The 22,625-nt window shown below is 41.9% G+C and overlaps 1 protein-coding gene across 3 annotated transcripts; it reads left to right on the forward strand.

The window, feature by feature from the left end:
- Nucleotides 1-1,602: 1,602 nt before the first annotated feature.
- On the forward strand, nucleotides 1,603-22,163 carry LOC106573492 (alpha-protein kinase 3). Of its 3 annotated transcripts, XM_014148586.3 has the most exons (16): nucleotides 1,603-1,672; nucleotides 1,831-1,923; nucleotides 2,029-2,308; nucleotides 2,631-2,769; nucleotides 3,109-3,230; nucleotides 6,059-6,176; nucleotides 6,325-7,759; nucleotides 12,803-15,383; nucleotides 15,560-15,707; nucleotides 16,324-16,451; nucleotides 16,555-16,590; nucleotides 17,036-17,310; nucleotides 17,743-17,831; nucleotides 18,004-18,221; nucleotides 18,319-18,367; nucleotides 19,036-22,163. In XM_014148586.3, the coding sequence occupies exons 5-16, from the start codon at nucleotides 3,128-3,130 to the stop codon at nucleotides 19,400-19,402; spliced, it is 5,547 nt and encodes a 1,848-aa protein (XP_014004061.2). In that variant the 5' UTR covers nucleotides 1,603-1,672; nucleotides 1,831-1,923; nucleotides 2,029-2,308; nucleotides 2,631-2,769; nucleotides 3,109-3,127; the 3' UTR covers nucleotides 19,403-22,163. The 3 variants fall into 3 exon arrangements, with proteins under 3 accessions (XP_014004061.2, XP_014004060.2, XP_082818790.1); XM_014148585.3 differs by lacking the exon at nucleotides 2,631-2,769; XM_082962664.1 differs by lacking the exons at nucleotides 1,831-1,923; nucleotides 2,631-2,769 and having other exon boundaries at nucleotides 1,619-1,672.
- Nucleotides 22,164-22,625: the final 462 nt, after the last annotated feature.

The raw sequence follows: 22,625 nt of genomic DNA on the forward strand, positions 1-22,625 counted from the left end.
TCATCATGTTTATTAGTTCTGAACACTGAATCAAAAACAAAGTAGAACAAAGCGCAACAGCTCTGTCAGGTGAAAAACACAAGACAGAAAACAACCACCCACAAAAACCCTGTGGGAAAAGGCTACCTAAGTATGGCTCCCAATCAGAGACAACGATAGACAGCTGTCCCTGATTGAGAGCCATACCCGGCCAAAACAAAGAAATACACAAAACATAGAAAACGGAACATAGAATGCCCACCCTAGTCACACCCTGGCCTAACCAAAATAGAGAACAAAAACCTCTCTATGGCCAGGGCGTGACACAGCATTGAAAAAAATAGCAAGTTTAAGTTTTCTCCACCTGAGCGAGTCTGACCACAAGTCAGAGACCACTATGATAACACACCAAATGTGTTTGCTGGATTGTTTTTGTCTTCTTCTAATGCCACTTAAGAGGAAAGTAATGTAAAAGTAATCAGATTACATTGCTGAGATTGGGTAATCCCAAAGATACATTAATGATTACAATTTTGTTCAGTTAACTAGTAAATGTAAAAGAAAACATTTAGAAAGTAGCCTAACCTACCCAACATTGCTTCTGAAGCACTTAAGAAGGATTTTGTTCGTCATATATGGAGTGTATATTTAAGCAATAAGGCCCGAGGGGGTGTGGTATATGGCCAATATACCACGACTAAGGGCTGTTCTTATGCACAACGCAGCGCGGAGTGCCTAGATACAGCCCTTAGCCGTGGTACAGTATATTGGCCATATATCAAAATCCCTGAGGTTCCTTATTGCTATTATAAACTGGTTACCAATGTAATTACAGCAGTAAAAAATAAATGTTTTGTCATACCCGTGCTATATGTTCTGATATACCACGCCTGTCAGCCAATTAGCATTCAGGTCTCGAAACACCCAGTTTATAATAAAAAATAGATAGGCCTGTTGCTTTTAGTCTTAAAATAAACGTATTTTAATGTTATGAAACTACAACTCTTGTGCTCATTAGTTTAGATTTGGAATTCAACAGCAATACAGTTAATTTATTTTATGTAATACCCCACTTTGCTGGTAGTCCTCTGTGACCTTACTGTGTAACCTAAGCAGGCAATCATATGTTTGGAAAATGAAGCAATGTGATCAGATGGCTGAATTTATTCTCAAGGGTGTTTTGGAAGAACTCTTGAGGGGCAGGCAGTATCAAGGGAGAGGGCTGTCCTGGGTAAGAACCAAGTATGCTTAGGTCGTCATCATCTACTTCATGAAATAAATCCCCAAGTATCTCTGGACACATGACATATCAGTGTTTTGCAATAAGTCTTTCACCAACACAGTGTCCCACCTAGATGTGAGTCTATACTCCCTGCTGTCAACATGTTAAGAGGTTGTGTTTTTGACATGACCTTTCTTGGCCAACTATGGTAGTGTATAATGATCTGTTTTCTCTTAGTATTTCTATTTTAAATATTATTTTCAAATTTGGAGAACATTGATTTGTTCTCAGAGCAAAATAGCCTTCTCTTGTTGAATACATGTCTGAAGGCTGGTTTCGGAAAATGTGATGTGCACTTGCACCTATTTGTAGGCCTGCTATAAATAGGGTCCCGCTGGCACCACAAGCATGTGTATGATTGACAATTGCAGTCAGAGCTTTGCCTCTGGGACTCTGAAAAGCCTATCAATGGTAAGTTCACAAAATCATCAACTTTTGTTTCAACCAAGAAGTGTTTGAGTTCAATGTTAACCTCTAAATTCTAAAATAATGTCTAAGGGTTCAGTTTGACCCCTAATAAACCTTGTAGAGCCTGATAACGGTTCATATTTATACCTTTTTCATTGCAGCTGCTTAGCTTGGTCAAAGGAAAGCAGTTGCCACTGTCTGAATTACTTTGGAGTTTTGATAATTGTTGCGTTGCTTGAGAAAGGTGCATACAGGTAATATTTTCTTCGAGGATCTATTCGAATGAGTGAATGGTTTCCCAGACTAACCTAGACCAACATTTAACAGTATTCACAGCTGTTTTCTCCTTTCTTTTCCAGCTACTCTTACACCGGTAAGACACTGCAACTTGAAACTGGGGCTTTGATCCATGACAAGCTGAGCATTTTTTACTCAAGGAGCAGTCTGCTGTAGTAGACACATTTCCTTTATATTTGTGGGAATATCTGTTGAGTGGACAATGACTTCCAGAAGACCAATGACCCGCTCTTACTCTGGCAATGGGAGGTCCGGCGGCAGCTACAATGAGGAGGAGGTCAGCTCTTCGAATGGCCGCTTGGAGAGCAGCAACTACCTCTCCAATGTTAGGCCTGAAAACAGGTAGATCACCTCTTCTTACTTGTTTCAGTGTGACGCTTGGAGTTTCAGTGCGACTTTGTCCACCACACACATTCCTTAGATATTTCAGCCATCTCAACATATCTGTGGATTGTTTCCTAAAGTCCAATATGCTACATGGCAAGTAATAACCAAGTAACAGGATTTCAGCATTCTTAAGAAAAGCACAACTCTTAGAATACCAGTAAGAATCTCTTTTGTAGCCTACTTTATAAATACAACTGAGTCCCATGTAAGAGAATCTAAGACACAAAACCACCAATATGTCTGATGGGCTGCCTTTATTTGCCTTCTCTCTGAATAGCTACTCAAGGTATTCTCAATCCAGGTCATCGAGGTAATGCATACTTTTACAACACCTATTCCAACTAACATCTTAACCACACGTCCCGGTTTACCCCCAAGAGTGAAAGAGCAAATCTACACCTGTTTTTAACACTGCTGTAAGTGAACCTGTTATATTGACTTTGATGTTATTGAACATTGACGTTGATATACAATTTCATTGATATGACATTGTTGAAAATATAACTTTGTAAGTACTTTTACCATGTCACTTTTTCAACTGCTGAGAAATGTTTAATGTTTGAGAGAGCAATCTCAATCTCCCTTCACAATCAGTAATGATTAGTAACTGCCTTCTTCCCCTGCCTGGAATAAACAATGTACAGAATAAAGGTGGGATAAAAGATCCTTGAAATATTGGTCTTCTCATTGGAAAGTACTTTAGCACATGCCCTGAAGAACATACACTCAAGCTAAAGCACCCTTTCTCTCTCCAGGAGTACATTGTTTGGTGTGATGGCTCAGCTGACTGAGGACACCCAGCCTGTATTTGAGACCACCGTTAAATCCAAGGCTGTGTCAGAGAACTGTAATGTGAAGTTGACATGTGTGGTTACAGGTACGCCTACCTCCTTCAGAGTTGTGTATGTGTGTTGGAATGCATTAGATAGTTCTGAGTTGAGGATTTGGTATTATGTATTAGTCATTCTGTGGTTAGTTTGAAACTAAAAGCAGAGAAAGAAACCAACTTCTAAACAGCGATGCAAACATGAAGTGAGAATGGCGATAAATGATGAGAAATGTTGACTTTTGTTCTTCTTGCAGAAGACAATGCAAAGAGACAAGTTACTTCAAAATGCTTATGACTGCTTATGAATGCTTATACACCCCAAACCCCCTGACCAACGAGTTCAATGCTTCCTTCAATACTCCCCACTTGGCAAACAGTTCGACCACATCATTAAAAAACAATGGCCCATCTTGAGCACTGATCCACAACTGGAAAAGACGTTTAAATAACCCCCACGGGTAGTCTTCAGACGCGCCCCCAACACCAGTCAAATGGTGGTGAGGTCTGATCTTCCACCGATGCTGCGTAGCACCTTCCTAGACAATGTGCCAAACGATAATTACAGATGCAGCCGTGTAACTTTACGAACAAATGCAAAAGTTCAATCACCCTATCACGGTCAAGGCCATTAAGATTACGGGCATCATTACGTGTTCCATAAAAAATATGGTATACCTGGTCAAATTTATTTGTGGTCTATGCTATGTAGGAAAAAATGAAATGAGCTCTGAAAACAAGGATTGCAGAACACAGGAGTAATATCAGGACTCTTGATCAGAGAAACGCCTATGGCTGCGCATTTCATGGCAGCTCGTCACAACATCAGCTCTCTGAGATACGTTGGTATCGAACATGTTAAGACTCCTAGGAGGGGGGAGATACTGATAATCTATTACTGAGAAGAGAATTGTATTGGATTCACAATTTGTCCACCATGTTTCCTAAAGGTCTGAACCAAGAGTTTGATATCAGACCATTTCTTACAGGAATATCTCACGTTAATTAGTCCTGCCATCCAGGTCTCCACTTGGTACACATATTAGATTTTTTGTAACTACTACATGTGCCCATCTCATTTACATTATTAGAGGTACACAAGTTGTTTTTAAAATACACTATATATACACAAGTATGTGGACACCCCTTCAAATTAGTGGATTCGGCTATTTCAGCCACACCTGTTGCTGACAGATGTATAAAATCAAGAACACCGCCATGCAATCTCCATAGACAAACATTGGCAGTAGAATGGCCTTAGCTCAGTGACTTTCAACGTAGCACCGTGGCACACAAGCCTAAGATTATCATGCGCAACGCCAAGCTTCGGCTGGAGTGGTGTAAAGCTCACCTCCATTGGACTCTGGAGCAATGGAAACACGTTCTCTGGAGTGATGAATCACCCTTCACCATCTGCCAGTCCAACTGACGAATCCGGGTTTGGTGGACGTCAGGAGAACGCTACCTGCCCCAATGCATAGTGCCAACTGTAAAGTTTGTTGGAGGAGGAATAATGGTCTGGGGCTGTTTTTCATGGTTCAGGCTAGGCTCCTTAGTTCAAGTGAAGGGAAATCTTAACACTACAGCATACGATGACATTCTAGACGATTCTGTGCTTCCAACTTTGTGGCAACAGTTTGGGGAAGTTCCTTTCCTGTTTCAGCATTACAATGCCCCCGTGCACAAAGCGGGGTCCATACAGAAATGGTTTGTAGAGATTGGTGTGGAAGAATTTGACTGGCCTGCACAGAGCCCTGACCTTAACCCCATCAAACACCTTTGGGATGAATTGGAACGCCGACTGCAAGCCAGGCCTAATCAACCAACATCATGGCCCGAACTCACTAATGCTCTTGTGGCTGAATGAAAGCAAGTCCCCACAGCAATGTCCCAACATCTAATGGAAAGCCTTCCAGAAGAGTGGAGGCTGTTATAGCAGCAAAGGGGGGACCAACTCCAACTTAATGCCCATGATTTTGGAATGAGATGTTCGACAAGCAGATGTCCACATACTTTTGGTCATGTAGTGTAGGTCACTGTAGTTATAACTATGGCCACCACGCGTCCTGCGAGTAATGGTCGTATGGATGGGTATTACAATGTAATCTCTTTTTTTTTACTGTTGCCTAGGCTTTAACTTGGACACATTTATTTGTATGTATATAATCCAATATGACCATATATACCTCTGTGAATAATTAAGATTGACATTGCGCAAAAGTGAATTGAATTGTTTCCTCACCCACCATTGCATGTGCGTAATGGTCATGTGAGGTGAAATGTGTATATTTTGGGATGTGAGCACTCAGTCCGTTTGGGACCGAAGCGTAGTCAATAAAGCAGTAAATTGGGAGCATAAACAGTGTGCAGGCCTTCCTGTTCTTTACAAGTATTTTAAAGCGTATTCAATAACGTGAAAAGAAGAAAAAAAAAGCTGTTAAAAAATAAAGGCAGCTGGGTCTAAATGATGCAATGGCATAATGTTGGTGCAGAGAATCAAGACAAAAATAGGTTTGAAAATCTAAGCAGGTTTTGCTGTTGCCTTCCCTCTGGCACTTGGGTTGGCTGCTTTTCAACCACAGCAGTAAAATGTGTGGCCTTGCGTACTGCTATGATGCAACAGTCTGAAACATGCCTTTGTTCTTGATACAATTTCCTTTCAAAATTTGTTGATTTTTTTATGATTAGTGGCTACTGTATGCAAATCTCAAGGGTAACTTGTAAATTAAAAAAATGAGGATAATGAGGGCATACTCTTTATGAGAGATAAACATGAAACTATCAATATCTTTTCAAAAATAGATTTATTTTAGTATTAAACCAAGTCATTATATTATACTGTATGTCTGTGATGTACCATCTCCATGTGATGTCCATAGGTAACCCAGCCCCAGAACTGACGTGGTACCGAGACGACATGGAGTTGGACCGATACTGTGGTCTCCCAAAATATAAAATTGGCTGCAATGGTAAAACTCACACACTCCATATTTACAAGTAAGTAAGGCAGAGAAAACCATATACCCGAAACCATTTACCATTTACACCAGATAATTCAACAATTACTATTTGGATTTTATATTTGTATTTGTGCACAATGATGGCTGCACAGTTCCCTAAATTATTTGAGTCTCTCTTTTTGCAGCTGCACAGTGGATGATGCAGCCATCTATCAGGCTTCAGCCAGGAACAGCAAAGGCATTGTCTCCTGCTCTGGGGTTCTGGAGGTAGGCACCATGAGCGAGTACAAGATCCACCAGAGGTTCTTTGCCAAGCTGAAACAGAAGGCAGAGAACAAGAAGAGGGAGTTGGAGGAGAGCAGGAAAAGGGGCAAGGAGAACGTCCAGAAGGAGTCTCGGGAACAGCAACCTCTCCGAAGCAGCCCGATCCCCTCTCAGAGGAAACGCCGGGCCTCAAGCGTCCCTTCCTCACCACCAGATGGGGAGGAGATCACAGTCAGCCAGGGGGCAGCGGCTGTGGAGCAGCTAGTACCTGCTGTTGAAGAACCTAATGGGGTCAGTGCTAAAGTCAGTGAACCGGCTCCAGTAAAACCTACAGAGAATGTGAGCAACATTCCCAACAGAGAAACCAGAGAACCCAAAAAGAAAATAAAGATCTCAAATGGTGTAGATTCTGGTGTTATCAGCAGTAGTCATACAGGACCGAGCAGTAATCATACAGGACCGGGCACCGGAGAAAATTCATATGATGGAGGGATAAGTTTGTCTCAATTTCTGGCAGATACCCTTTATTCACAGACTGCTGAAGAAAAGATCCCTGCCCAAGTGGAGGAAACATTGGCAGCGGAGACAATGGATACTACTGCTGCTGATCCTAAAACAGATGTGAGAGAGGAGAAGGGGAGAGAGAGGGAGGACAGAGAGGGGGCGGACAGAGAGAGGATGCTTGGAGAACAGGAAAGAGAGAAAATGAGAGGGGGAGAACTGTCAATTGAGAGAGAAAAAGAAAGAGCAAGAGAGGCAGAACAGTTGCATAGGACAACAGCACATAGCAACACAGCCTCAGAAGTCAAAATGGTGGCTAAGACGCATGCCCACAAGGAGGGAGATCATCACGATCACCACCACATGCAGGAAACTCTTTCCAATGTGTTCCACTCAGTCAAATACTTTTTCTTTGGTAAGAGCAAGAAGGATCATGCTTCTCATGATCATCATGTGAAAGGTCAGGAGAGCGAGAGCGGTTATCCAGTAGCCCCAACACAGCCATACCCTAGCCTTCCCCATCGACATCCACAAGAGCAAGATGGTCAACCAGAGGTGTATAAAAACCCCACAGAGGAGACAGTACCCATGGTGGTAGATGGGCCACAGGAAGCCCCGATAACTCTGTTACCACACCAGCAGCCAGATTCATTGGAGCGGTTGTACCCAGATGAACACAAGTGTGGAATTACTATTTCACACCCAGAAGAACCCCCTTCAGCTTCCAAAAGAGCACCAGAGAGTGTGCCTGATTCACTGGAGCATGTTGAGCAGAGGGCCATGGATGTATGTCTGGAGGTGATCAGCAACACTACAGAGACAGTGCCCATGTCTGGCCCTCCAGCCCTCAGTGAGGTAAGTTGTGCCTTGTTGCTTCTAAGATTACATTGACCGCTCAGTCGCACACTGCAGTAGGGAGCCACTTAAAGGCTATTTATAGATTGTACATTTGTGTAACAAGACTTGAGTCTAACCACTCCAGGCCAACAGCTAAAATTGTACATATGATTAGGCCACAGCAAATAGCTTGAGAAAGTCCAAAAAACATGCTGAATGCAGATTAATCATAACAGAGACTAGTAGTTTGTTAGTTGTCTGTTCGTAGCCACTGTACTGTCTAAAACAGACAGAACACACTAGTCCATTAAAGAAACTATCAGCAACATGGGGGAAAGTGTGTCAGCCAGGCTCTGTCAGACTATCTAGACTCTTGAGAGTGTGGGTTTCAGTGCATCAGTATCACTCGAGAGCAACACCTCGAGCAATGTAGTGGGGGAAACTGCCCAACTTGTATAAAAGAATGAGACCATTTGGGGCAGTCTGGTGTTGACTAATACAAATAATTCTCAGGGAGATTGGATAAGCTGAAAAAATTTGTATTTACAAAAACTCCTAGAAATTGAAATGAAAAACATTCTGTAATTCTCTGTGCACTGTTTTCATTGTGCTTTGATGGTAATGACAAAACTCTACATCTATCTCACTGTCAAACTCTTAGGGTTGTATTAGCACCCATTTGCATGTACTGAAGACATTAAGATAGGCGTACCCTACCATTATGTTGTGACCATGAAATAGCATTATATTTGAACAATTAACTCTGCTGGATAATATAATTATCTATCCACAATATTAAAGCTGAACTACCCCCCAAAAAATGTAAATAAAATACTAAGTGAAAAGTTTGGAAACACCTACTTATTCAAGGGTTTTTCTTTATTTTGACTATTTTCTACATTGTAGAATAATAGTGAAGACATCAAACTATGTAGTAACTGAAAAAATATATTTCATATTTGAGATTCTTCAAAGTAGCCACCCTTTGCCTTAATGACAGCTTTGCACACTCTTGGCATTCTCTCAACCAGCTTCATGAGGTAGTCACCTGGAATGCTTTTCCAACAGTCTTGAAGGAGTTCCCACATATGCTGAGCACTTGTTGGTTGCTTTTCCTTCACTCTGTGGTCCAACTAGGGCTGTTGCGGTCACCATTTTACCGCCACACCGGCGGTTACAAGTCATGAAGGCAGTCAAATTCCACATTACCGTTTGTCACGGTAATTAGGCTTCTCCAAGCTCTGATGCTACCAAACTTGCTAACTGCCTGGCACTCAGCACTCTATTGCCCCTCTAATCACTCTAACATCAATGCAAATGCATTTGAAAATCTAAACAAACTCTTCATGAGGGCCCATGAGCTCATGTTGCGCAACATTTCTATAGGCTATGCAATTACGCAAGAAAACAGAGTGATGAGCACTAATAAAAAGACGAGGATCCCATCAGCTTTCTATAGGCTAGGACTGCTATATTTAGGAGGAGCTGGCACAGGACGTACTGGGCTGTGGAGGCGCACTGGAGACCTGGTGCGTAAAACCGGCACACATGGCACCGGACAAATGACACGCTCCTCAAGGCGAGTGTGGAGAGCTAGCACAGGACGTACAGGGCTGGGAAGGCGTACTGGAGACCTGGTGCGTGGAGCCGGCACAACTTTCACCAGACTGATAGCACGCTCCTCAGGACGAGTACGGAGAGCTGACTCAGGTGGCATTAAACCGATAACACGCTCCTTAGGGCAAATGTTGTGCATCCTCCACCAATTCAATAACTCTCTCATTTCTCTCTCCTCCAAATTGTCCCTTAACTCACTGATGGTATCTGATTCTCTCCGTTCACTCTCCTCCAGGTTTCTCCCTCTTCTCCCAGACTGGCTCTGGTTCACTCCACGGCTCCGCCGACCACCCATTGTGCCCCCCCCCCCAAAAAAAATATATTTTCGGTCTGTTTTTTGGGCTTTCTATGTGGCCGTGAACCACGGCGCGGTCGCTGTCCTCCATCATAACCTTCCGTCTGCCGCTCCTGCCAAGGAAGGCGATCCTGTCCTGCCAGGATTTCCTCCCAAGTCCAGGATCCCTTCCCATCCAGGATCTCCTCCCAAATCCAGGATACACTCTCCTCCTGGGCACGCTGCTTGGTCCTGTTGTAGTGGGATCTTCTGTCACGATCGTTGTAATGATTGGACCAAGGCCAGTGATTGGACCAGTGAGTAGCGTTCCACATCTTTATTATAACGTGAAACTTCAGCAAAATACAAAAAAAAACAATAAATGAATCAAACGAACCGTGAAGACAGTGAAGTGCAAACAGGCACCTACACAAAAACAAGATCCCACAAAACACAGTGGGGAAATGGCTGCCTAAATATGATCCCCAATCAGCTGCCTCTGATTGGGAACCATACCAAGCACACCAACATAGAAATAAACAACATAGAACACCCCCAGTCACGCCCTGACCTACTATACCATAGAGAACCAAGGGCTCTCTATGGTCAGGGCGTGACAACACCTGTTAATTGAAATGCATTCCAGGTGACTACCTCATGGAGCTGGTTGAGAGAATGCAAGAGTGTGCAAATCTGTCATCAAGGCAAAGGATGGCTACTTTGAAGAACCTCAAATATAAAATATATTTTGATTTTTTTTAACACTTTTCTGGTTACTACAGGATTCCATATGTGTTGATTTCTTCACTATTATTCTACAATGTAGAAAATAGTAAAACATAAACAAATACCATTGAATGAGTAGGTGTGTTCAAACTTTTGACTGGTACTGTATATGTAATGGTTGTTTGATTGTAGTCCTGCCCACAACTTACTGATGTTGTTCAATGTAATGTTATACCATACACAATGCTACTATATGACACATCATAGATTAACTTCACTGGCAACTGATATGGTTCTGTTTAATGGCTTTACTTCCCTTCCTGTTGAAATGCAATCTGACAGATTGCAATATAACTAGAATCAACATCTTTCTCAATGCCAGTGTGACACATGGCATATTAGTCCCCTACGGTGCTAATTCCAATTAGCTTCGAGGTCTGCTGCCCATTGTGTTTATATTGGATTAGAACATTAGAACATGCAGAAAGGGCGGCTGCTCTCCACTCTTCACACAAACAATGGTTTTGTGGATATGTTCCTCTATAATGTGGAACTGCAACTCCCCTTTTCTGTTGTGGCCAGTTAATGTTAGAAGTTGTGGCAAATCAATTGGAGGAACTCATAACAATCGACAGAACTTTGTTTGTGCACAAGCGTGAAAATTCTGTTGAAGAGGCCTTGTTCGGGCTAGAGTAACATTTTTTAGACTGAACGTGACACCAGTTCCTCTTCATTAAACACAACTTGGACTCTCCTGTTCTAACATGTCATGGAACTGTGCGTGTCTGTTTGACGTGACATAAGAAAATGAATGACCTGAGAAAAAAGCCAGGGGAAGTTGTAGATAGATTCCTCAAAATGATACACGTTATTATTCAGATATTTATACTACATACTGCTCTTCAAACAAACCTGTAATCCAGGAAAAATATTGCATTAGAATAAAACATTTCTGCATCTGATTGTTTTAATTAACATGGAAATTGCTTTTGCCACAGGCAATGTTACTTTTTAAAGGCTCCGTTTTTCAAAACAGAAGAAATGTTGATACAAATATAATTGATGACTTTTATGTTAAAGTGACGTGTTGTCCCTAATTCCCCAAAGACAATTACATTTTCTAAGCTTGTGCTCAGCAACGGCAAATGACTTTGAGCATTGGTGACTTGAGGTGGAATGATATTCCCTTGCCAACAGATAGGCACTCATTCATTCAGGTCACTGTACAAACAACACACCTGTTAAAGGACTGGGGAAATCCCCAACTTCAACACAACAGGTCCATTTTCAGCATCCTTTAACCTACTGTACCTGACAAGAAAACACCTGAATTATCCCAACACATGATCCCCCTTTAAATACATTACTGCAAAATAGAAAAGCATGAAATAAAATAAACGATAGAATGGTTTAATTTATTGCTTCATTCATTGCATCATCAGATCATATGATTATTTCCCTTATTAGACTGCCATATGTAATACAGTAGCAGTATTTGGTTACAGGTTTTTTCCTTGTGTGGAAAAAAATGAGGAACCGTTTACCTTATCTGGTGCAGATAAAGCTGTCCGTTTTTAAACACTTGACATTTTCCAACACTTGGTTTCAATTAACCTTGAGCCTGTTCGATATGGGTAAGTGAGAGTTCATGAAAACTGACAGGTCCTTAAAAAAAATTGAAATTGTGCGTGGTCACACAAACATTATGTACACGTTTGCCGATTTAACATATTCACAAAGGTTATACAGTTCACGTATGTTGAAAACTCTGGGTGACACTTTATTTGGATATTCCCATATACTGTATTTTATCTTCAGATGGTCCTACTATCAACAGACTATTTGTTGATAAGAATCTGCTTGCTAAGGTTACAGTAAGGGTTAGGTTTAGACTAAGTGATATGGTAAGGGTTAAGGTTAGGGTTAGGGCTAGGGATAGTAGATCGTTGAAATGTTGATGACAGTTATTGAATATCTACGGAACATCTACAAACCATCTATCCAAATAAAGTGTTACCAAACTCTGATATGGATCTTTAAATATTCTGGAATTATATTCTATTTCTGGTCATTCTTTAAAACTGATTTATTATGGGAAACAACTTTCCTCAGTCTAAAATAAGCACTAAGTGTTCAAAAGTCAAAGGTGAACATACTGGCCTTGGTCATGTGGTTGGCCATAACAAATAGTTTGTCAATGATTTAAAACCCTTTTTCTTTGTAGATAATCATTATTGGTTTGTGATACTTCTCCAAAGCTAAGTATCGATAAAGATTCATAGTCACAAGATAATATGATTATATCGGCTACCACTAAGGTAAATCCTAACATGGTAGTTATCATGGTGTTGTTATTAATTATGGTGTTGTTCAGGGCTTTCAAAATACCATGTGAGTGTTGATGTTATGTGGTACTAAACAGCTGTGTTTGTTTTTGCCTCAAGGCTGCCGAGGATCAGACCCAGGCAGACTCAGTCCCCCACACGGTTGTCTCAGCCCCACATGAGATAAACATCCAAGTGTTTTCATCCGGGACTGATCAGGTGACAAGACTAAATGATAAAACTGAAGATTTACACAAACAGGGTATATCTGACTCTACACGGAACCCAGACGCCAGCAGTGGAGCAGGTCCCCACATGTCAAATCTCACTAGTATGGATGACAGTGGGAGTGCTCCTAACAATAATGTCCTACCCACAGTCAGCCAGTGCCTCATCGAAAGTGAAAAAGAGAAGGAAATGCATGTGGATGAGAAGGGCATTGAAAGTGTCTATAAGAATCAAGGAGAGAAAGGTGATGTCAAAGCAGAGAATCAACCATATCCCTCTTTAAATGTGAGTGCAGGGATATTTTATATCAAAACACCTGCTATAGAAGAGAGAATTGAAACATACAATTTTAAAACACAAGAGCAGCAGACTCTTACTTTGGATGATAAAGTTAATACACACGATTCTAAATCCCAAGACAAGTATATTGATACTTTGCAAGAGAATGTAGAGACAATTTCTTCAAAAGCACACATAGAATGCATCCCGGTTTTAGAGGAGAGTAAAGAGAAAATACATAACAAAGAGGAGGAGATACATTTCAAAAGATTGGAGGAATCTTCTCCCACTTTGCTGCAAAAGAGTTTAAAGAATAGAGATCTAAAAATACCAGATGAATACCCTCCTGTGGCAGGGGAGAGCATAGAGGACCATGATCTCAACACAAAAGGGAAATCTACCTTAGCTTTAGAGAAAAGCGTTGAAAGTGCCTTAAAAGTGGAATGTGCTCCTGCTTTGGAGAAAAGTTTAGTGGACTGTCCATTTGGCAACCAGAATGTGAGATTACAGAGACATGAGGTGCCAACCCTCACTATGGAGAGACGGGATGAAATGGAAGAAATTGTGACTGAGATAAAGGTAGAAATGCTGGGTGAATCTAAGAGCCACTCAGAGACACAGCCTGTGAGAGGCTCTGCCATTGTGTCCGCTGAGCAACCAGTGGCAGCATCAGTTACCAGTCGAAAGGCTAATGCCACTCATCTGGGTGGATATTCTGGAAATGTAACAGAGATTAGAATTGTAGATTCTGCTCTTAAAATCCCAGAAATCAAAATGATTGTGACAGAACAACAGACAAATGAAGAGCCAATGATTATACCAAATATAGAGATTACGGAACCAGAAGTCAAAGAGCCTACACAGCCATTAATACCTATTACACCCAATGAACCTACATCAGAGTCAGCCATTTTCCAAAAGGATGATGCAAACGAAGTTTTAGACATAATGATCACAGAAAAAAGTGCAGCTTTTACCCCAGTGACAATTGATGTGACACCCACTCAAGAAAGTAAGCAGAATAATATTATCATCGAACCAATGGAGGAAGTGCAGGAAGTTACACCAGTTGAAGAGGCAAAAACGCCTATGGCAGAGCAACCAACTAATAGTGAATGCCTCACAAAGACGGATACTAAGTTAATTCCTAAAATAAATGTTTCATATACTGATGATAGTGAACTAGACCATGAGCATCCACAAGTTAAGCCCCTCGTCTTAGATACAGGAACGCCAGAGGAAGTACCCAAAGTGCCTCTGTTTGTGGTCCCTCCTATTTCTGTAATCTGCGAGGATAGCCCTTTTGAAAGCAAAGAGCTTCTTAAAAATGAGAGTAAAGAATCAGAATCCTTGGCGGCTATGCTCAGGGGGGTCAAGAGTGATTTAGAAAATTCTTCTACCCCTGAGTCTGACAAACCCCATTGTATTCCACAAAAACAGACTATAGAAACAAAGGAACGTAGCGCGATAGACAACACCCCCTCTGTGTCATATAAAACCTTAATGCCAACAGAAGAAACAACAATCCAAAAAGCTGAGGACATCAGTATTACTGAAACTGATAAGTTAAAACCACTCAAAGAGTCAAGGATAGAGTCTTACATCATTGGCGATGAACCAAGAGAAAGAAACCCTATTGAGAGGCTTGCTGTCAAACCCCCAACACCCCCCAGGAGTCCCAGTACTCTTCGCAGGTTTATGTCCAGGACTCCCCCTGCCATTACTGTGGATGACCCTGCTAACAGTGAGAAGGCAGGATTGGAGCAGAGTGGTGGAGACACCCCAACGTCCTCCCTGTCTTGTGAGAGCAGCCCCAAGATGAAAAGAAGGGACAGTCTGACCCTCATCCGCTCTGCCACGGCTGAGGAGCTGGCGTCTGGAGCTCGCCGCAAGATCTTCATCCCCAGGGAGGGAGAAGGGGTAGTGGTGGCGCTGGGTGTGGGTGGTAGCCCACTGGACACCCAGGTCAAGGAGGCGGCTCCATATTTGTCACCCAGTCAGGCTCGCAGGGCAGCGTTCCTGCAGGCCCCAGCAGGCTCACAGACCCCACCGCTGGAGAGACGCTCCCCTCTGCTGAGCCGTAGGAAGGCAACTCTGGAGGTGCCTAAAGTTGTGGAGACCAACACAGAGGAGCCAGAGAGCCCAAAGACTGAGGTCAAACCTCCTGAGAAGGAGAAGCTGAACCCCTTCAAAGGTAAAACAATAAAATAGGAAATGTATGACATTAATCCAATATTGTTTCAATGTCCATCTCTTGGTGTTGGTGTCTCCTATCAGGAGGAGCTGATCAGGAAGCTGCCACTGAATGAAGTAGAAACATTAGAGGAAATCATGTACAGTATATCTTTACCTTGGTGTCCCCCCACCCAGCTCCTCAGGTTATCCGTAAAATCAGGGGAGAGCCCTTCCCAGATGCCTCAGGACACTTGAAACTCTGGTGCCAGTTCTTCAACGTGCTCAGTGACTCCTCCATCAAGTGGTACAGGGACGAGGAAGAGATAGTTGAGGTGAAAAAAAGGTAAATCCCTAGGGCATCTCCCATCCCAGAGTTTACAGTAACTGCTTGCAATACAATCTAGCGGTGACATGGCATTTATATTCACTCTGATCAAAGCCATCATGCAGTTACAGTATTAGACACCTGCCCTCTGAAAACAGTTGCTTTGTACAGTATTACTGTAAGCATTCATTAATAACCCCATTGATTAGTTCATCCGGGCCCTGTGCTATATTTAAAGAACTAATGTTCTGAAGATGAACAGCCTTTAATTTTAGCAGCGTATTTATCACACAGCCATGTCATTCTCTCATTCTCACTCTGGGAGGTGTCCAGTTTATGTGACGAGGGAGCCCACAGCTCTGAGCCTGACTGACACAGGGAGGTGAAGCTTTGGCCAGACACAGCCACTGAAAACTGAGACACTATTTCGCTATTCACCAGGGGGCTTTAAAGTATAAATCTGTGCTAACGGCTGCTAGGTCAGCAAAATCTCCCCTCATGCAAGCATGGCACGCAGCACTACTGTCTGTCTCAGTCTCACAGTGACCTCTTGTAGAGGTGAATACATTATTGAATGTGCTGTGAGCGTGTGTCTTGTGTCACGTCAACCTTTTTATCTTCTTTTATTTCCCAGTGGAGGTGATGAGAGCCAAGTAGCGCTGGCCATCGTCCAGACATCCAGTCAAGATTGTGGGGTGTACGGCTGCACAATCAAGAATGAATTTGGGACTGATTCAACTGACTTCCTTCTCAGCGTAGACTGTAAATTATGTTAACCTAATGGCATATTTCAAGTCCCACAACATTACTTCAACCATTTATTCCATGAGTTACTAATTGTGTTTGTTTTTCTCTTTTTCTGCAGTACTTTCAGAGTACTTCCTGCGTGAGGATTTAGAAGGTAAGCCTCACAGGCTCTGAGGAGGTTTATACAGTATTATAAACTGGGTGGTTCGAGCCCTGCATGCTGATTGGCTGACAGCCGTGGTATATCAGACTGTATACCACGGGTGTGACAAAACATGTATTTTTACTGCTCTAACTACGTTGGTAACCAGTTTATAATAGCAATAAGGCACCTCGGGGGTTTGTGATATATGGTCAATATACCACGGCTAAGGGCTGTGTCCAGGCACTCAGTATTGCGTCGTGTACAGGCACTCTGCATTGCGTCGTGCCCAAGAACAGCCCTTAGCCGTGGTACATTGGCCATATACCACAACTCCTCGGGTTTTATTGCTTAAATAACTTATACTTACTGTATTGTTGACTACCATATTGCTATGATATAACACAATGTTACTACTCCTGTGGAGTTTCTGACATTCATATTGCATCCTTTACAGTTGGAGAAGAGATAGAAATGACTCCAATGCTATTCACCAAAGGCCTAGCAGACCCGGGATACTGGGGGGAGAAGTTCTTTGGGCGAATCATGACACAAGAGGCCCACCTGGGAGAGGGCTGTGCACACAAGGCCTGCAGAGTGAAGGTCATCTATGGCCTGGACCCTGTGTTTGAATCTGGAACCAACTGCATCATCAAAGTACAAAACCCCATTGCCTATGGGACCAATGAGGACAGCAACCTTGCAGAGAGAAACATGGAAATGACTAAGCAGGTGAGTCTTACTGTACATCACATCATGAGGACAGCCCTCCTGTAGTGTTTTGTATTGCTCTGACTTGGTATTGCAGCTTAGGAAGTCATCTGTACTGGGTCATATTCATTAGGCACCAAACAGAAGAAAATGGACTGAAACAGGGAGGGAAGGGACTACCTGAACTTGTCCAACAAGAAACGTTAATTGCCGTTTTCTGTTGCAAAACATTTTCTACGGTATGCCCTAATGAATACGACCCTGGTGACCTCTGGTGGGATGACAGAATAACAGCATTCATGTACAGATTTAAGAAACTAAAGAGTCCAGGGTGCATACCAATGCATAACGGGCTTTGACTAGTTTAACATTGAATTGGAGATTGTAGAGAAAAAGCATATGGGAAAACAAATGTGACAAAAGTCAATGCATCTTTGCATTTTGTCTCACCAGGAGTGCAAAATCCAAAACACAGTTCGGGAGTATTGCAAAATCTTTGCTGCTGAGGCGAGGGTGATTGAAAACTTTGGCTTTTCACTGGAGTAAGTAATATAATGACTTCAATTAAAATTTGTATCATTATAATTGATCATTATCAATACACTTATCAATGATCATTATCAATACACAATAGTATGAGTAAATCAATGACAAAAAAACGACAGAGTATGGTTATGTCATTCATTCCCTTTGTTTTTCTGCGTGCTTACACAGAGTGAGCCCTCTTTATCTGATATACCGCCCTGCCAACTCCGTCCCATACGCCACTGTGGAGGCTGACCTGAAGGACATCTTCCTCAAGTACTGTATGATGGATGCCAAAGGCAGGCTGATCACCAGAGCCACCTCAGAGGTGGAAATGAAATGTTGCTCCTTCCAGCATTGGATCCACCAATGGACAAACGGCAACTTACTGGTCACTGGGCTGGAGGGTAAGAAAGACTAGCAGACAAGGTCATTCTCAAAAGAGTAAGATGAACAAAAGGCAGTTCAAACAACAAAATGATCCATGTTATTTGTTAATTTCAGGTGTTGGACCAAAGATCACCAAAGTTAGAATCGTCACAAAATTGAAGGGGTTTGTATATCATTATATATTTAGGTTGTCATATGGAAATACACATTAAGGCTCAGTGTTGGGGAAGCTACTCTGAAAATATAGTTTACCAAGCTACCAATTACTTCACACTGGAAGAAGTTAAGCTACATTACAGCTACCCTTAAGAAAAATCGAGTTTACTTAACTATAGTTACTTTGAAAAAGTAGTTCACTACTTCTTTTTTTTAAATTATCATATGTAAATCTGAAATGTCAAACTACAAATTGCAAGAACAGATAACTCTGGGGTCATAAGTTAACATAATGTGTAATTTAGCCTAATAAACATTTCAAGTGAGAATTAAGCAGGTCTGATGCCGAAAAAGAAAGGAAATGATTGCTTACTTCACCCATATTTTCTTATCTTTTTGCAAAAAAAAGGTAGTGTGTATTTCCAGTAGTTAGCTACACCGCTACATGGAAAAAAGGTAATTAACTAGAGAAAACACTACCTAGATATGAATTCAGTAAAACTACCACCAAGCTACGGCAAAATGTAGTTAAATTACAGTTGAACTACATGTTGTTCACTACTCCCCAACTCTGTTGATGCTATTATTTAAAGCAGGCATATATGTGTGCTAATGTTTTACCAGTTGGTCCACATCATCTTATCCAACTATGAGGAAATGACTTCTGCATTGCAGGTATCAAGGCCTTACAGAGGATGGTTCTCCTAAGGTGTTTGAACAGTTCCTGACTCAGCATCAGTGTAACTACTACTGTGGGCTTCTCAGCCTGAGAACCCTGAAGCCCATGGACACCCTGCAGCAGCCCCCCAAAATCAAAGTCTCCCGGAGCCCCCTGCTCGGCAGGAAGTTGGGCTCGTCCAGCCCTCAGCTCAACAGGAAGTTGCGCTCATCCAGCCCCCAGCTACAGAGAAAAGGACTGAACAGCCCCTTGACAACCAGAAAGCCGACCTCCAGCCCAAAGGTGCCAAGAAAGACTGGGGAGACAGAAAACAAGTCCACAGCCAAACCCAATGCAGATGACAGACTCAAAGTTGTGGTATGAGGTAGAAACAACAAAAGGGAATACATATCAAAACAGCTTCCCTTTTCTTTCACGCAAACATTCAACTTTCTTTTCCTGTCACCTATTACTGTATTTAGTTTGGTTGAAGCTAAGATGACCAGCATGGCCTTGAACAAAATGCAGCAGACTTTGTGCCTGAAAAGTCCTCATCCAAGAGAAAAACAGGGAGATTAGTTCAAATCTAGGGAATAGGTCAATGACCGACCCTGTTGGATGGTTGTGTAACAATACTGTGAATTTCTCAATCACAATCAGTAGTAAGATACTCCCCCTTCTCCAGCTTACTGTTGAACTGCTGAACTGGTTAATTGAGTGGAGGTACAGTACTTTTAAGGTCTCTTCAACTTCCAGCACTAAGGAAATGGGACACAGTGATTCATCTCAGGTCCAGAACCCAGTGCTCTGTCCTCTGCAAAGGAGAAGAGACTTATGAAGTGGTTGAAACAATGGTGCTGGATGAAAAGCGGTGGCTGTAAGCAGCGATCTAATAGCTTGATGCAGATGCAAGGGGATTGGAGTGCACCAACTGCCTTGTACATCTGTGATGTACTGTATATGTCTTGGACATACAGTGCATTCGGAAAGTATTCAGACCTCTTGACTTTTTCCACATTTTGTTAAGGTACAGCCTTATTCTAAAATTGATACAATTATTTTTTTCTCTCATCAATCTACACACAATACCAAATAATGACAAAGTGAAAACAAGTTTTCAGAATTCTTGCAAATGTATTAAAAATAAGACAGAAATAGCTTATTTACATATGTGTTCAGACCCTTTGGTATGAGACTCGAAATTGCATCCTGTTTCCATTGATCATCCTTGAGATGTTTCTACAACTTGATTGGAGTCCACCTGTGGTAAATTCAATTGATTGGACATGATTTGGAAAGGCACACACCTGTCTATATAAGGTCCCACAGTTGACAGTGCATGTCAAAGCAAAAACCAAGCCGCGAGGTAGAAGGAATTGTCCGTAGAGCTCCTAGACAGGATTGTGTAGAGGCACAGATCTGGGGAAGGGTACCAGAAAATGTCTGCAGTATTGAAGGTCCCCAAGAACACAGTGGCCTCCTTCATTTTGAAATGGAAGAAGTTTGGAACCACCAAGACTCTTCCTAGAGCTGGCTGTCTGGTCAAACTGAGCAATCGGGGGAGAATGGCCTTGGTCAGGGAGGTGACCAAGAACCCGATGGTCACTCTGACAGAGCTCCAGAGTTCCTCTGTGGAGATGGGAGAACCTTCCACAAGGACAACCATCTCTGCTGCACATCACCAATCAGGCCTTTATGGTAGAGTGGCCAGACATAAGCCACTCCTCAGTAGAAGGCACATGACAGCCCGCTTGGAGTTTGCCAAAAGGCACCTAAAGGACTCTCAGACCATGAGAAACAAGAAACATGATAACTGTTTGGCCTGAATTCCAAGCGTCAAGTCAGGAGGAAACCTGGCACCATTCCTACAGTGAAGCATGGTGGTGGCATCTTCGGGACACGTCTTTGAATGTCCTTGAGTGGCCCAGCCAGAGCCCGGACTTGAACCCAATAAAACATCTCTGGAGAGACCTGAAAATAGCTGTGCAGCAACGCTCCCCATCCAACCTAACAGAGTTTGAGAGGATTTGCAGAGAAGAATGGGAGAAACTCCCCAAATACAGGTGTGCCGAGCTTGTAGCATCATACCCAAGACGACTCGAGGCTGTAATCGCTGCCAAAGGTGCTTCAACAAAGTACTAAGTAAAGGGTCTGAATACTTGTGATATTTCAGTCTTTTTGCAAAAATGTCTAAAAAACTGTTTTTACTTTGTCATTATGGGATATTGTGTGTAGATTGATGAGGAAGAAAAAAACAATTTTTATCAATTTTAGAATAAGGCTGTAACGTAACAACATGTGGGAAAAGTCTAGGGGTCTGAATACTTCCCAAATGCACTGTAGAAATAGTTTTTGTTGGTCAGTAATTGGATCTTGTTAATGTTAGTGGAATAGCATGTTCTAAGATGTTCTGTTATGGCAGTATTATGTCCTAAAACTATGCTTAAGTCTGAACAGTACAGTACACCGATCCCCTTACCCTGGTTCTTCAATGGATTGGCACTTGTCGTGATATGTAACTGACAAAGCTTTGAGTGTTGAAGAGTGGGAAGGGGCTTACAGAAATAAACACTAACTTTGTTAGTGCCATTTACACGCATGAGTCAACTTACAAAGTGAAAGACATGGCTATATAATATGAGAACCATGTAAAAACTGGGTTGGACCTGGCCCATGGTCACAGTAAAGCAGTAGCTCACCTGGTAGCTTATCTTTATGACTGAAAATGATATGCATTCACATCATTCACACTTCTCGTGTTTACTTATTCATGAACTGTAGATGACCGTGTCAAAAATACTATAAGAAAATTGTGGTCTGATGTGACAAGAGAAAACTGTTAAATGTCTGTAATGGGGTGATATTGTCACTAGTTTGTAGTGAGTGAGTGAGTGAGTGAGTGAGTGAGTGAGTGAGTGAGTGAGTGAGTGAGTGAGTGAGTGAGTGAGTGAGTGAGTGAGTGAGTGAGTGAGTGAGTGAGTGAGTGAGTGAGTGAGTGAGTGAGTGAGTGAGTGAGTGAGGTATATGTGTGTGCTTGTTGGCAGAGTGCTACTGAAATTAATGTCCATGACACTATAATATTTGGTATGTTATGTGGTGCCAATGGATTTTGTAAAATAAAAGTGTACATACCATTCTTGTCAAACGTTCATGCTCATATTTTTACATACTGTATTTACAGATTTACTCAATGTAATAATCTACTCTTATAATTTACAATCAATATACATTTCAGTATTTCTTTACATTTATTTTCATAATATCTGTCTTCTGACACTGAATGAAAGGGTGAATCTTAAGAAATAAATATTTATCATTAAAGAAATAACATGTCAAAGGGATGGTTTAATCTGTACATGCTTTATCTTAATTTTGTAATCTCGGGACAGAGTTTACTCTATATTACTTACAGTATAAATATATACAATAAAATGTGAATAGATGTTATGAAAAATATATACATACAATGAAAAAGTTAATCTACTCACTGGTAATCAACATAAGACTTACAGGATGGCCTAGTTACAAACGGTGTTATCAAAGAGGTCACAGCATTTGGTGAAGTACAAAGTGGCGTTGGTCACCGTGCTCCAGGAGCCGTCAAATG

Source organism: Salmo salar, chromosome 16, assembly GCF_965601325.2.
Source record: "Salmo salar chromosome 16, fSalSal1, whole genome shotgun sequence".
Classification (NCBI taxonomy): Eukaryota; Metazoa; Chordata; class Actinopteri; order Salmoniformes; family Salmonidae; genus Salmo; species Salmo salar.